Genomic DNA, 15960 nt, shown 5'->3' on the forward strand with positions numbered 1-15960 from the left:
GAGCTGCTGCTGCTGGTGTCTGCTGTGTATCCGAGCGGGAATATATACAGTAATGATAAAAAAAAGAGCCTGAATATAATGCTGAAAGCTACGCGGAAGTATATGTTATTGGGTTGATTCACTTGTATCAGTGGTTGCTATAGCCGCTTCGCGCATGCGCACTGCTAAAACATTTGTTCCGGCACTCTATCCAACAGCTAACGTTAGCCGCCGCTGGGCTAACAGGACGCTACAGCGGTCCACTCTACACGACCTAGCATTAGCAATAACAGCCAGAGCAGCATCACGGAGTGTTTGCTTCAGAAAACTACTAATATCCTCTCAGGTAAGTTCACCTGCTAGCCGTCTAGCTGCTAACTAGATAAGTTTAATAAAGCTTTGTTCAATGTTTGCGGCGATAACTGTCGTGACTCGTTTAGTAACGTTATGCGTTGGAAGCTAGCATAGGCTAATTTGGCTAACGGTTACACTGAGCAAACATGAGAGAAATATGACCGCTTAAAATGTCGGAATGGTTGCGATTGATATTTTTATGAAGCTATCTTATGTGGTTTGTCGTCGTAAAATTAGCTTATTGCTTAAAGTGCTCTGTGGTTGTTTACGTTGTTGAATGAAGTGCTGTTAGCGTCGGTTAATCTTTGTGTTTGACACATTAGGGCATCGTTTGCTTAAACCTTCAGCGCTGTCAGCCAGCGATTAAAATCTATTAAATCCATCTAACGTCACTGGTAAATGATATTTAGTTGTGTACATTTTTTGGAGTTGGCAAGCCAGTCTCAAACTTGCAAGGAGGATAAAGTTCGTAAAGGTTATCTGGCGTAGCGGGGTACGTTAATTGTAGTTTACGTTAATTATCACGACTAAAATTAGACACTGAAACTCTGCTGCTGATGCTGAAGATATTCAAGCTCAGCAATGGACATGTTTGAGGTTAATTCCACATTAATATGTCGGTTTATTACTTGGTTTACGTTAGTTAGCCTGGAAATGTAACGTTAGCTACCTAGCTAACAGTGTTATGCTACTGTTGAGATTTGTTATCCTCGCCATTGGTGCAGAAAAGGACACCCTGAGGTGCACAACTTCAACTAACTGCTATATTTTATATCTGAAATCACCTGGTATTTCTTAGTAATGTGGTTAAACTGTGTTATTCGGCTCAAACTAGTTAGCTCTCTGTTGGCAGAGTCTTAGTACACGTAGCAATTTTCAGGATGGCTGACTCCAGATCAGCTGCCCCCTCCCCGTTTCACATCTTGACCATTATAGTCTGTGTTTCCGGACTGACTTCAGATAATTCGTACAGGAAATAAAATGCACAATGATATTTATATTAGAGAGTTGCTAAAAAATAAAGTATTTAAACGTGTGCAGCAACAACACCTATTTTATTAATGATTTAGTGTTAAGAATAAACACATTTTCCTCAAATGTCAATTTTACAATCTTCAGAAATAAAAGTTATACAAAGGAAGATGCTTAACTATTAATCAGTAATATTGAAATCAGGTTATCTATGCAAAATTCTTAGGTGTATTAGTAGATGAACAGCTGGCCTAGTAAGACCACATTGGCGTAAAAAAAAAACTATGAAGTCATTTGGCATCATGAGAACTTAACTTGATAGTGAATCATTTATGTCTGCTAACACTCTTATATAGTTTAATATATCCATGCATATCATACTGTCACATCTTTTGGGCCAGTACATGTCCTCCTTCCCTGCGAAAAATACTTCAATCTTAAAGAAATTTGACTGGCAACTGCAGCACATCGTTGGGAATCATCGGCTCCTCTGTTAAAGATATTTAATCTGCTGTGAATTTTTAATTTTAACATTTGTCAAACAGATATTTTTTATGTATATATGTAAGCACAGCTTACCAGATGTATATCACAACTTTCTCTTCATGAACTCTGATGTCCATTCATATCCAGTATGACAAGCAGGGGATATTTATCTTCCCTATTGTTGCACAATACTTGGACAATATGCTTTGAAATACAGAGGACCGTCTGTCCATCATTACTCTCATTTAAATCTAATGTGATAAAACACCTATTATTTGTAATAGACTAGATTTGAAATTCTAAAGGGGTTCTTACCTCTCCTGTACAATCCCTGCCATGTTTATTTTTATATACTTGTTTTTAAATCACATCTTGTGTGCTAATCAAATTCAAAACATTTGTTGTTAACAGGTGCAGGTGTAGCTGGGGTGCAGAGGGACCCGCGATGTTGAACCCGGCCAACGGCGACCCGAGCCACGTTGTTGTGAATTATGTTGAGGAGTATTTGGACCTGGTGGAGTCACTGCCTTTTGACTTGCAGAGGAGTGTGTCCCTTATGAAGGAGATCGATGCCAAGTATCAAGGTAAAGAAGTGGGACAGTGTGGACACCGATGTGCAAGACATAAATCTCTTTCTAATCAAAACGATGTAGTAAAGGGTTTAATAGTAATGATATTACATTTTATTTATAGAGCGCTTTTCATGGTACAAAAAGACACTTTGCATCAGTTAAAAATGATCATAAAGTAGCATACAGTAAAATACACACAACATCATTCACACATTAAAAGTCGTTTTGAAAAGATGAGTTTTGATGAGTGATTTACAAAAATCGTCACACATTGTAAACATAAAAATATAAATGTAGCTGTTACTTCTTGGAAATAACAGGGAATACTTATCTTGAAAGCACTATGTAATCGGGTACTTATCGTAGAAAAAATAATGGCAGTGTGTGTTTGGTACACTTTGCACATTTTGCAAAATAATTCGAGAATAGTAAAGAGAGAGTGTGCAGTGATCAGGTTGAGCCAGCAGTAATAATCTGTGCTATTGTACATTACAGATGAGCATGCACAACACATTGAGAGTAAACTTATGTTATACAACTCCAACTCCCAATTCCAAAAAGTTGGGATGCTGTGTAAAACATGAATAAAACAGAATGCAATGATATGTAAATCCTTTTCAAACAACATTTATTGAACACAGTACAAAGACAAGCTATTTAATGTCCAGATTGATACAGTATATTATTTGTTATAATTTTATACTCTAATTCTGAATTTTATACCTGCAACACATTAAAAAGAAATTGGACAGGGGCATGTCTGCCACTATATTACATCAACTTTTCTGCTAACAACACTCAGTAAGTGTTTGGGAACTGAGGGCACTGATTGTTGAAGTTCTGAAAGTGACGTTTCTCTCTCAAGATTTACAAATGGGCCTCCCCTAAATCTAGTAAGATTTAAAGACTATCTGTGTAAGAATGGGCCCAAATCCCATCTGAACACTGTGAAAGATAAGCTAGTATCTTGAAGCTGGCATTGCAAACAAAGGCTTCTCCAAATAACTTCATATTAGCGTGTTCAATACCTTTTCCTGTGACATTTCACTTGATTGCAGATAGTTTTTATGAATTGAAATGTTAGTTTCTTTATCAATATAGTTTTTTTATTTAGTTAATACCAATGTCTGGTTTAAATTTAATGTGAATAGCTGCAGTGGAATTATGTTTAACAAAAAAAATGATGTGTTGTGAACAATGAATGTGAACAACTGTTCTCCCCTCTGTATGTTGAAAATGATATGCAAATCATTGCATGGTGTTTTAATGTACGCTTTACGCAGCATCACAACTTTTTTGATATCAAGATTGTACATGCATGTTTTTTTTCGTACTAAACCCAGTAAATTAGCAGGTACTTACCAAGTGTACCAACTGAACACTTATCAGATTACATAGTACATTGTAGACATGTAGCTACAGTACAATTACACACTAAATTGTAGCTGCATGTCTAAACCCACCAGCTCTTCTCCCCTCAGCAACCACTTTGCTCTCTCAGCAGTCTCATTACCATCCCCCAAAGTAGTCTGTCTCACCTCCTGTCTTATCCACGTGGCATGCTTGATCAACACACAGGATGCACCTTTGATGTTCGTTGACCTTAGACTAAACTGACAGATTGGTCTCCTGATATACATTGGCTAACCTTTCTGAACTTCACAAAATCTTTAATGTAGTAGTGATAATTGAACCTGTATTCAATGCATAGTAGCTGGCATATCCACACCGAACAACTACACCTTTCACAAAGTACCTTTCACATCACATAATGCAATCAAGAGAATAATTCAATATGACAAGTAATGCTCTGAAAGTTAACATATCTTTTGTGTGTACCTCTGAGAGCGTGTTGAGTTTCATTATTCTTATTCCCACTTGAATGTTCCCCCCTCGACTTTTTTCTCTGGCAGATGTTCTGAAGGAGCTTGATGATGCTTACGAGCGGTATCGCCGGGAATCTGACTCACTTCAGAGGCGAAAGCTTCAGTTATCCATTCAGAGAGCACTGATTCGCAGTCAAGAGCTCGGAGATGAGAAGATCCAGATTGCCGGTCAAATGGTACGTTAAGAGAGCCCTGCAGCTGCTCCAGTGGAGCTGCGCATTGGCAAACTCCCAGGTCTGAATGTGTGCAACTGTGCGAGTACAGATAAGTGCTTTCCTGGAACGTATGTGCACAGAAAATCAACCCCAAGTAAATAAAAAGAAAAAAGGTTAGAAAGACCTGCTAAAAAGGTCTTTTGTATCAGATTCTCCATTTTGCAAACATTTGAATTTCACTGAGATCTGTTCCAGGAGTAACTTCTTTAAACACTGGCAGAACTCCAGCAGTAAATGCTGAGTCTTCTTATTATAGTCACACACCAGGGTTACCAGAAACACGACACCATATCTAAAAACTTTACCCTTTGACATATACATCTCTTATATAACAGATGTGTACAATGGATATTTTGGATAATTATCTAAATATAAACATTCTCCTTTATTTTTAAATCTTAGAGAAGTGGTGAACCCTTTTCTTTTCTGTCTTTAAAATTAAGCAAATCGAGAATAATATGCATAAAACAAATATTTCCCATTTAAGTTTGTATCCTGATTCATCCAAGGAACATCATATTACAGGTTACCACCTTATTCTTCTGAGTCTAGGGATGTCAACAGTTAACCACCAACAGTTTATTGTGCTTTTCACACTGCACTTAGCTCGAGGCTAAGTGAGCTGGTAGCTACAGGCTAAGAAATATTTCACACTAGGCAAGGCAAGGCAAGGCAAATTTATGTATATAGCACATTTCATATCCAAAGGCAGCTAAATGCCTGAAGATTAGTCAGGTGAAGTCAATGTTCATTATAGCAATCACAAAGCATTCCAAAGGGCTATAGCAATAATAATTTGTAAAGCCCAATATCACAAATGACATTTTGCCTCAGGGGGCTTTATAACATAGGACATCCCTCTGTCTGTGGACCCTCGCACAATCCTGACACATTACACTGGGCTAACCCTGACTCTTGCCTAAGGCTTGCTGGCGCTGTTGCAGATCAGGGCTATCTCCTTAAAATTTACTTAACCTAGAGCTAAGTAAACATTACAGTTTTAGAGTGTTATGAGTTCTGTGCCCCTACTGACATTTAACCATGGCCTAGGAGAGGTGCAGTGTGAAGCGTATAGCCCTGTACAGGAAAAAAGGCTAAGGATAGTGATGCAGTACGTTTACATGACATTCAAGAATATCGATTTATTGTGTTAGACCAACTAAAACCGGACTTTAAAACACACGTAAATATGTTAGTCCAACTGAAATTGTACTAAATGGAATTTCTCAAAGTCAGACTAAGACACCCAGATAATGCAATTGGGAGTCAAGTTACTCCAGCATGTATACAGTCAATCAGACCCAAACTGGCCAAGGCACTGCGTATGCTCCAGTGTCCACCCCAGGCTTTGACTCGGAAGTCAAAAGCATTAAATGCATAACAGAAAAGCCGGTAACAACATGGCAAAATCTACATCCAGAGCTGTCTATTTTTGGACGGACAGAATGTACAGAGCTGTAAAGTTGTCCACCATGGCACCAGTTTGACGCTAGCTAACTGTAGCCAATTCGTTTGTTGATTGTTTGGCCTGTGGCGTAAAAGGTCAACCGGAGAAATGTCCAAGACTAACAAGCTAAAAGGGGATATATCGCCACCTATCGTAGCAGAGTCGGACATACTTCAGTCAGTTAATCGATTCCCCTCCTGTGCTTGTACACTGGGACAAAGACAGTAGTCCAAATAAATGGCCTAGTCGAGCTGTAACTGTAGCTCCACTTAACCAGGCATATAAATGTACAGATGGGCTAACACAATACAGAGTGGAAAGCCTATTTAAACAGTTATGTGTGTTGATCTAAAGGTTAATTTACATGCACACACTCCACAAACAGCTTGAGAGAGACCCGCTGCTTGCTCTGTCTGATGCGGCAAAAACACACACAGTGTGTGTAGAAGAACACAGAACATGAATGAACGTTAGATCGCCTAGACATGTCTTAAGATTTAAATAATCAATGGAGTTACACTGCTGTGCCTCATAGGTAAATGCACAAAGTGTTTCTCTTATGGTTTCTGCTGCAGTGGGATCACTACAGCAGCTATAACTGCAATCCATGCATCACTTATATACCTTTCTAGCCGGCTCATCAGTCTGTTGTGTGCCCTGAATATGAATATGGGCACAATGAAAGGAAAGAAGTTAACCGAGCCCAAAGTATTTTTCTTTTTAAATTGCTTGAGCCTGGCTTGAATCGACTCAGTGTGTCCGGTCCCAACGAGCTTGCAGACCTTTATACCACAAACTGGCACATGAGGAGGGAGAGGCAGAGTGTGTCTTGGAGTGGAACTTGATGGAAATCTCTCCATCTGTGACAACACATTCTCTTTTACCTGAATGCTGCAATAAACCTCAGCAAAGCCAACAGAAAATAATAGGCACAGAACACAAAACATTTCAATGTCAGCACCTCTAAAAACTGATAGGTGTCCATCTCTTGAAAGCAAAGTTACACAAATATGAATGTTTTTTGTTTCAGGTGGAGTTGGTCGAGAACCGAACGCGACAGATAGACTGGCATTCTGAACTTCTCCTTTCCTCTCAAGAAGTCCCAGAGAGCCACGTTCCCACAGCAACATCCATGACAACCACTGCAGCGTCCATGATGTCGTCCTCATCAGCCACTATCACTCCAGGCAAAACTAGCCACCATGACAAGAAACGCGATGAGGTTACCCCGGGCTCAGGTGGCGGAGACAAAGCCGGAGGGAAGCGCTCAAGACGTCAGAAAAACGGAGACAACCGGGAAAGTTACAGCGGCCTGGATCACGCCGAGGAAGTGGGCGTGGGGGCATCCCGGGAAAAGAGGGCCAAGACGTCATCGAAGAAGAAGAAAAGGTCAAAAGGAAAGTCTGAGAGAGAAGTGTCGCCTCCAGACCTGCCCATCGATCCAGACGAGCCGACATACTGCCTGTGTGAGCAGGTGTCTTACGGCGAGATGATCGGCTGTGATAACGATGAATGTCCCATTGAGTGGTTTCATTTCTCTTGCGTTGGGCTCCATCATAAGCCCAAGGGCAAGTGGTACTGCCCCAAGTGTCGGGGTGAGAATGAGAAGACCATGGACAAGGCCTTAGAGAGGGCCAAGAAGGAGAGGGCGTACAACAGGTAGCTCACTACGTCCGGCCCGATGAACACTACCCCGTTAAAATTTTATGTCTCGTCTTTGTTTCCATTTACTGTTGACACTGTTTAAAGTATTGGATGCTGTAAATAGTTATTTTTGTAACTGCTGCATAGCTGAGAAACAAGATGGCTGCTTCCTGGTTGGGATCATTTTTAAAGAACGGACACAGTACAATACAACCTGCATGTAACTCACATCCCCTTTGTTTTCATCATGCATGCCACATCACCCACACCATTATATATGCTCAATTAACAAATAAAATGTTTGTAAACGAAGATAAATTTGATGCTTTTGGTATAATGCAGAGTGGATATTTTTTACAATATGTGACTTATTGTTAGCAGGAATTACATGCCATGGGCAATACTTTTTTAAAGCGACTATAATCTATGTTTAAGACTAATAATGCGTCAAATGACAACGTCAAAACAAGATGCTAAAGGGGTCACTCAATCAGTTACGAGTTATTAGAGGGAATACATCACCCACAGGGTATATTTGTGTATCAATTACTCACCCTGTTACACTGAATTTGATAAAAAGCAAAAGCAAAATTCTCACATACCTCCACAGTGAACCAAGAATAAAAAAAAAGCAGAAAATTTGTGATAAATTGAAGTATGGGGAGATTGCGTTTAACAACAGCAAAACTGTATCAGAGCACCCGTTTACAAACTCTCACACGACTCGTGCAGTATAATCCAAGTCTCATTTGTCCAGTTGTACACTCAGTACTTCGCAAACATGCGTTTTCATAAGAAACTTAAGATTGAAAACAAAATTTTGTGTATGAACAAGTAGTGTGCCTGGAGTTCAAACTCATGCACTTGCCCATGTGCACTACTTGTATGCAAAGTTTTAAATATTTAAGGGTTTGGTAAAAAGGCCTGTGGTAAGGAAGACTTAACAAACAGCTGGATAAATGAGACCAGGGTTACACTGAGGAATACACAAATGAGATGTGGATTTTACTGTGAGACAGTTTTTTGTTAATTGCTAAATATGATGTGCTGTTAAAGGGTAGGTGTTATACGCTGTAGCTTCAGCGTCTGTTAAATTACTTTATTGTAATGTTTTGCACTGAACTAGCCAAGTATCTGCCATTTTCTGTGAGAAGCTGTGACTTTATTTACATGAATTTGTAGATTAATACTTGAGGTTCTTATTTCTATTTGCAGAACAAAATATATTCTAAATTCTAAATCTAATGTTAACAGAGGTTGACATAGTTTTGCTGTTGTTTAATTAATCAAGAATGTTAACTGGTTTTAGATTCTTTGTTAAACTGTGGACGCATGCAAAGAAAGAGAGTTCTCATAACGAATTCAATGTAACAGCAGGTGAGTAACAGATGTGCAAATGATCATATTCCTTTAATACAGAACTCAAATGGTCGTATTCATACCGAAAGAGTTATTGGTGGCTATTGGTCGCTATAACTGTTCCCCCTGCCACTACTGGCCGTGAAGTGACCCCCTTCTAAAACAATTTAAAAGCATAAGATGTGGAAAGAATCCAGTCCACACTCTGTGTTCTGACTTCTTAAGTTATGAAAAAGCTAATACGAGGCTCCAGCAGTTTAAGTTGGACAATTTAAAACTGTTTCTTTAGCATGAAAGTCTGCATTTCAGTCGACAATACTTGTTAATTGAGCAGTACTGGAGGGGTAGTAACACAGTGAGGAAATTAACTCAGACTCCTGAAGCCACATATAACCTTTTACTTCACTTCAGTGGGCATTTTCACACAAAATGACAACTGCGGATTTCGTCCACCATCACTCAACACTGAAACAGCTTTAAAAAGTTAATTTTGTGGCCACTACAAATAGGAACAAAAAATTCTGACCTATAAGGACAAATTAAAATCCCACACCCAGAACTCAAATACAGCAGTGTACATACACTATATAGTGAATAAATGTGATTTTAGACAGCCTACATTCTTCTAGACTATATTATAACTTAGCTCTAAATAAGCTGAGGAACACCTGAGATTGAAAACTGACAAAAAATTTGCCTATAACCCAAGTGTAGTGTTGTTCTACCATGAGTTTAAAATCATACAACAGCAGTGACAATTCTGACCTGTTTAACCCTGTACTTTCAGATTCCTTTCACACATATTTAACCCTTTGAACTCTTGATCTTTGAGAGCAAACTGGTGTGATGTCTTTCAAAAACACGAGAAAAAGACAATGTGCAACTTTGTAAGAAATGTCCCACAAATGGCAAAGAATTATTTAAAAAAAAAAAACTAGGGAAAAAGAAACAAATTATCATTACATTTTTAAAATTATGTTACAGTATGTTTTATTTACAGTTTTTTAAAGTACAATTTAAGCACTTTATTTCCACGTCCTTTCCTTGTTTGTTTTTACCATTTTTTTTTTAACAAATGTTCTTTTTTCACAAATTTCTTGCAGATTTTTGTGTCCTTTCTTCCATCGTTGCTCATCGCCCTCTTCCCATGTTTTTAAAGTAATCAAACCAGTTCGCTCTCAGGTTTCAAAAGGTTAATTTAAATTTATATTAAATATATGTAACACTGTGGAAATATAAGTGAAAACACATGCAATCCAGCAGCAGATATTTCACCTTAAAAAAATAGTCATGCTTTATCGATACAACTAGAGGTCACCTCCCCGTGCTGCTACAGCCAGGATTTAACTCCCATGTTATTTAGTGGCAAGGTGATTACACGGATACAAAACCGTGGTTTACTTTACAGGCAGCCCTGTGGGTCTTCTTAACAGCGATCTCACTAAAACTGAGATGCAGCACAAGCTTATAGAAACTCCTGTCAAGGCAAGAAAAGTCATTTTTAGTTTAGGTCAATATTATTGAATTTGCTATTACAATAAAAAGCTCCTCACATAAAAATGGATTCGCCTTTTTTTTTATTTACAAGTGCTGAAAAAATGACATGGGGACAACCAGTGCAAAATCTGTACATAAATTCAGTTGCAGGTTTCCTATATACATGAGTACTGAACAGGAACGTGAATACACTCTTTCTGTCATGCATGTAACAGAGTTCACAACACAGCAAAAGACACGGTGTAAAGATGTCTGATTTAGTTGTAGTCCGTGATGCTCAGGCTGCTCATTCTTCCAAGGAAGGGTAGGATGATTACATCGGAGCCGACAAACTGCCTTGTGAAAACAAACCGGCAGAAAAGATAAGGAGCACAACAGAGGATGACCCATGATTTAATTCATACACCCCTCGAAACACTGAACATAATTAGTCATGGGGAGTTATTACAGTGAGTAAGAACACACCAGGATTTTTGGGTAATGGCCCACAAGTCCATACTGAAAAAACATCGAGGCAAGATTCAGCACATTTCCCCTGATGGACTGGAAAAGGGGGACAGAATAGAAAAAATAAATCCCTCTTGGGCAAAAAAAAAAATCTATGATGGGAAATTGAAGGTAAAGTGCATAAAAGCTTAAAATCAAAAAGGGGGGAGGAGGAGGGCAAAAATTAAGAGGTACTCCACTAAAACTTGCAGCACACACAGCTTAACAATGGAGAGAGCAGCTATCAGGATTGTCAGGTCAACTGTCTCTCCAGCTTTGTTCTACGATGGCAGACACACGCTTCTCGTATTCCCGCTTGTTCTCCTGGTACAGCTGAGCTGCCTGACTGTTGGCTGGACTGTTGGGGTTTGGTTCATCGAGCAGGGACTGGAGGGGGGAAGAGAAATACTGAGGGTGAGAAAATAACTGACCTGCATCCTCATTCAGCTACACTGCTCAGAAAAAGTAAGGGAACACTTAAATCACACATCAGATCTTAATGAACGAATTATTCAAGTTGAAAATCTCTACTGATGCACACAGTACAATTTGTTGAGAATAAAATGATGTAACAGCGATCAATGGAAACCAAAATCATCAACCCACTGAGGGATGGATTCAAAAATCACTGAAAATCTGATCCAACTTGCATGAATTTTATCACAGCAACCCATGACATCTGGGTATGCTCCTGATGAGTCAGCGCACGGTGTCCTGGGGGATCTCCTTCCAGACTTAGATCAGAGCACCAGTGAGCTCCTGGGCGGTCTGTAGCGGTACTTAATGTCCCATAGGTGCTCAAATGGATTTAGGTCAGTCAGGGGAATGAGAGGGCCAGTCAAATGCATCAATGCCTTCCTCATCCAGGAACTGCCTACACACTCTAGCCACATGAGGCCGGGCACTGTTTTGCACCAGGAGGAACCCAGGGCCCACTGCACCAGCGTAAGGTCTCACAGTCACTCTGAGGATTTCATCCTGGTACCTAACAGCAGTCAGGGTAACATTGGCTATGACATGGAGGTCTGTGCGACCCTCCAAGGATATGCCTCCCCATAACCATCACTGACCCACCGCCAAACCAGTCATGCTGGATGATGTTACAGGCAGCATAACATTTACCATGGCGTCTCCAGATTCTGTCACGTCTGTCACATGTGCTCAGTGTGAACCTGCTCTTATCTGTAGAGAGAACAGGGCCCTAATGGCAGACCAGATAATTTCTGCATTGGGCCCTCATGCCACCCACATGGAGTCTGTTTCTAACAGTTTGGTCAGAAACATGCACACCAGTAACCTGCTGGAGGTCATTTTGTAGGGCTTTGGCAGTGCTCTTCCAGTTCCTCCTCGCACAAAGAAGCAGATAGCGGTCCTGCTCCTGGGTTAAGCCCTTCTACAGCCCTGTCCAGCTCTCCTCATGTCATGGCTCTTGAGACTCTGCTGGGAGACAGCAAACCTTCTTGCAACCACACATATGGATGTGCCATCCTGGAGGAGCTGGACTACCTGTGCAACCTGACTGGGCTGCAGGTGTAAGGAGAGAGCAACTGTGACCACCACATGTAAAACCATTCCCTTTTTGGGTGTTGTCTTGCTTTTGCCTCTCCATTGCACCTGATGTCACTTTCATTTGCACAAAGCAGCTGAAACTGATTCACAATCACTTGTGCTTTCTGATTGGACAGATTGATATCTCTGAAGTTCAACTGACTTAAAGTTATACTGTGTTACTTAAGTGTTCCCCTATTTTTTTCAGCAGCATACTTAGTCACAGGCCTTCACTCATGCACATGTTGTCATTTGGTTTCAAGTACATTCATTTTGAACAAGGCTTAAAAATAATAAGGCACAAACGCCAGAATTTTCCCACTTGTCGTCTGACTTCTGCAATCATCAAAATATCTGATTTTGTAAATATATTTTCTAAAATTATGCTGCAAATGACATTTTAGCACATGAAACAACCATTAAATATAGATAGGATACTAAAAAATGTTCAACAGTCTGTCCATCTGAACAACTTTTTCTATTTCTGTTATTTTCTGTTTCTATCACAGGAACTGTTCAGCGCAGACTATTTGGCAAATCAGGGCTAGATTTTTCCATGAGCTCTCGAGTCCAGCTCTTTCGCAAGGTAACTTGATTTGGGCAAACATGGAGGAGACGAGTGAAGCTATGAATACAGAAACCTGTATAACTTGAAATAATTGTTTTCAGGAACCTTAAAGTTTCCTTTTGAAGTAATTTTAGTTTATACTGAAGTGTTATTTCATGTGAGGCAACTATTTTTTTGTTTGTATATTAGTTCTGAATAAAAGAGGATAAATAATCAAATGTGATGAAGTGTGGTACAGTTATTTTAAACATTTTTAACTGAAGTTACAGAACCTACCTGGATAGATGTAAGAATAGAGGACACATCATAAGTGGGACTCCAACGATTCTGTAGGATGTCCAAACATATACTTCCATCTGCATAGACTGTGGATAAAAAAAATATGGTTATATACTACACACAAATTTCAACACCATCGCGTGCCAGAAGATGAGACAGTATTCTTACCATTTGGATGAAACATCTTTGACACAAATCGTACTGTGGGGGGTTTGTTGGGGTATTCTTCTGTGAACTCTACAATGAGTTTAAATGTACCTGGGACAAAGATAAGACATGAAAAACATATTTATGAGCCATTAATGCTGACTGTGTCTTAGCAGTGAGTAATGGTGCCAGGCAGATAAAGTGTGTTGGAGCAGTGACTTCACTCAACCTTAACACTCCCTCTATCAACACGACACTGTACATATATTTCAAGTTTAACAACTAATGTGAGGGTGAATAAAATACTTACCGTCCTCAAATGGAGTTCCTTCAGGGCTGTAAGGTTAGAGAAATAAGCATTTCGTCATTCATTTTGCACACACAAACATACAAGATCTATATACATGTACATTATGGATGTGCATAAATGTCTTACCCAAATATGACTGCATTCCACACCATAATGTTGTTTTCAGATGGGGCACCACTGACACCAGCTGGAGGGTCCTCTTGTAGCCTTTGTAATAAAACAAGAAAGGACAAAGGTTATAGCAGGACTTGTACACTGTGTTTCACAAGCAGGAAACCAGATTTATTCTGACAGAGTCAGGTGAATCCCCTGATCGAATGGCCTCTTTCCTCTTTGAACACACAGCCAAATTCTGTATTTCAAAAAAACATAGCTCTATGTTTCACCTTCACACCTCTGACGAGAGTAAGCAGACTCAGTTTCCTGCCTTAGTTGTATCATTTACACATTTAACCCTGGGGATGGTTAGTTCAACCTTATGCTTTGAACAAATATATACATATCACAATAGCAACTACGCAACTGTTTCTATCAATCTATCAAGTCAGTGCCACGCGTCACGTAAATATAGGCACTGTAATTTCTCACCGACTACAATGCAACTTCTTAAAGGTTTTATCAGCTGAGATAAACATTGATGTCATTACCAACTAGTCAGCAACCAAAGTGTGTTAGAGACCCTCACATCATGCCATCTTAAAGTCCAAGTTAACATTGGATTAATACTTGTGAGAAACTTTGTCTTGATTTTATGATTAACGTTCCCTTAAAACCAACATCTCATTGGCATTAAAAGAAAAGAAACTGTGCTTCAAGCAGTGGTACAATACTGATCTTCTTAACATATTGGCCCTGGCAAAATACACTGATGTTAAAGAATAAGAATAACTTTATTCATCCCCAGGGGAAATTCAATAATCTGTCAGCTCATCTATTATATGTCAAAGAATTATAAAGCCTGATGGCTGTTGGTATATAGGATCTTCTGTATCTCTCTGTCCTGCATCGAAGAGGTGAAAACTTAAATGTTATTTTACAACAAACCTTTGAACACATGTCTATCTAATGCGGTCAGCTGCACAATCACTAACGTTACTGGACTACAGAAGCTTGTGAAAGGTATTAATGATGTACTAAGAAACACTCATCATGACCAAAAGCTATGTTTGAGGACAATGATAGTTTTTTTGGCTTCAGCTATGGCTTAATGTTCATCGCGATATATTCCTTTGAGAATTCAGTATACTACTTTATAGTGCTACATCTTCAAAATAAGTCTTCCCATGATAACTTCCCTAACACCAAACTTTGATTAACGATTTTACCGGTGTAGTTACTGTATGATTTTAACACTGCTGATGTTGGTTGGCAACGTCAAGTTACACAGTCTAATGCCAGGAAAAGAGAAACGACAGGCTTATATTAACGGAACACTTACGTTTAATGCGTTGCATTAAATGTGTTTTGACCAGGGATAAAATGGCCAACCGGCCACGGACATTTAAATGCTAGCTAATTGATAGAGTTAGCCAGTAGCCGTAAACTGTGACAGGAACTCTGACGTTGAATGCTAACATGTCTCAGCTAGCTCAGTTAGCATCTAGCTACGGACGAAGCGCTTCAACAAAATAACACTATTTCACTTTAATGTTTCCGGTTCGTAAAAACCTAATAAGATAGTGTTTTCGTTACGTTCATAGTGTAGTATTTAAATTAGTGATTAATAGGTTTAAATGAAAGAAAAAGCGTTCCGGTTAGCTATGCCAAGCTAACGTAAGCTAGGCTAATGTTAGCTGTTTTCGACAAATCATAGCTAACTATGATTATCGGCATCGGGATAATTTCTGACCATCAACTTACCGTTTAAAATCTCTCATAAGTCTTCTTCTAGCCGGGGTTGACATGGTTTAACTTTTGAAACACGTACCGACGACACTGTACGTCTACGGGAGTTTATTTTATCAAAACGCTGTATTGTATTTAATGGTTATTTGACACCTTCACAGTGACCCCGTTCACAGCAGCCCGACGCTTTCCGTCGTTCTCTCGATGATGCTGACTTTCTGGCAGGACCAGCTAGGTCTACTGGACGATACCACATCACGGAAAGAGGAGGGGACAGTGTCGAGTGCTAAATTTACCAGAATTTTATGGCAGTGGAAAATCAGTACGAACTTCCGGTTCCGTCATGAAAATATGTTTTAAATAAAC

The 15960-nt window shown here is 39.4% G+C and overlaps 2 protein-coding genes across 2 annotated transcripts; one reads left to right on the top strand and one right to left on the bottom strand.

Annotated features, from left to right (window-relative positions):
* Positions 1–185: 185 nt before the first annotated feature.
* ing1 (inhibitor of growth family, member 1) lies at positions 186–10211 on the top strand. Its single transcript, XM_049594125.1, has 4 exons — positions 186–325; positions 2203–2375; positions 4277–4425; positions 6942–10211. Exons 2-4 carry the CDS (start codon positions 2237–2239, stop codon positions 7572–7574), a joined length of 921 nt encoding a protein of 306 aa, XP_049450082.1. The 5' UTR covers positions 186–325; positions 2203–2236; the 3' UTR covers positions 7575–10211.
* Positions 10212–10474: 263 nt separating this feature from the next.
* ube2al (ubiquitin conjugating enzyme E2 A, like) lies at positions 10475–15809 on the bottom strand. Its single transcript, XM_049594126.1, has 6 exons — positions 15610–15809; positions 13876–13956; positions 13750–13775; positions 13461–13550; positions 13290–13378; positions 10475–11284 (listed from the first exon to the last, which is right to left on the bottom strand). Exons 1-6 carry the CDS (start codon positions 15651–15653, stop codon positions 11156–11158), a joined length of 459 nt encoding a protein of 152 aa, XP_049450083.1. The 5' UTR covers positions 15654–15809; the 3' UTR covers positions 10475–11155.
* Positions 15810–15960: the final 151 nt, after the last annotated feature.

Source organism: Epinephelus fuscoguttatus, linkage group LG13 (assembly GCF_011397635.1).
Source record: "Epinephelus fuscoguttatus linkage group LG13, E.fuscoguttatus.final_Chr_v1".
In the NCBI taxonomy this organism is placed as follows: Eukaryota; Metazoa; Chordata; class Actinopteri; order Perciformes; family Serranidae; genus Epinephelus; species Epinephelus fuscoguttatus.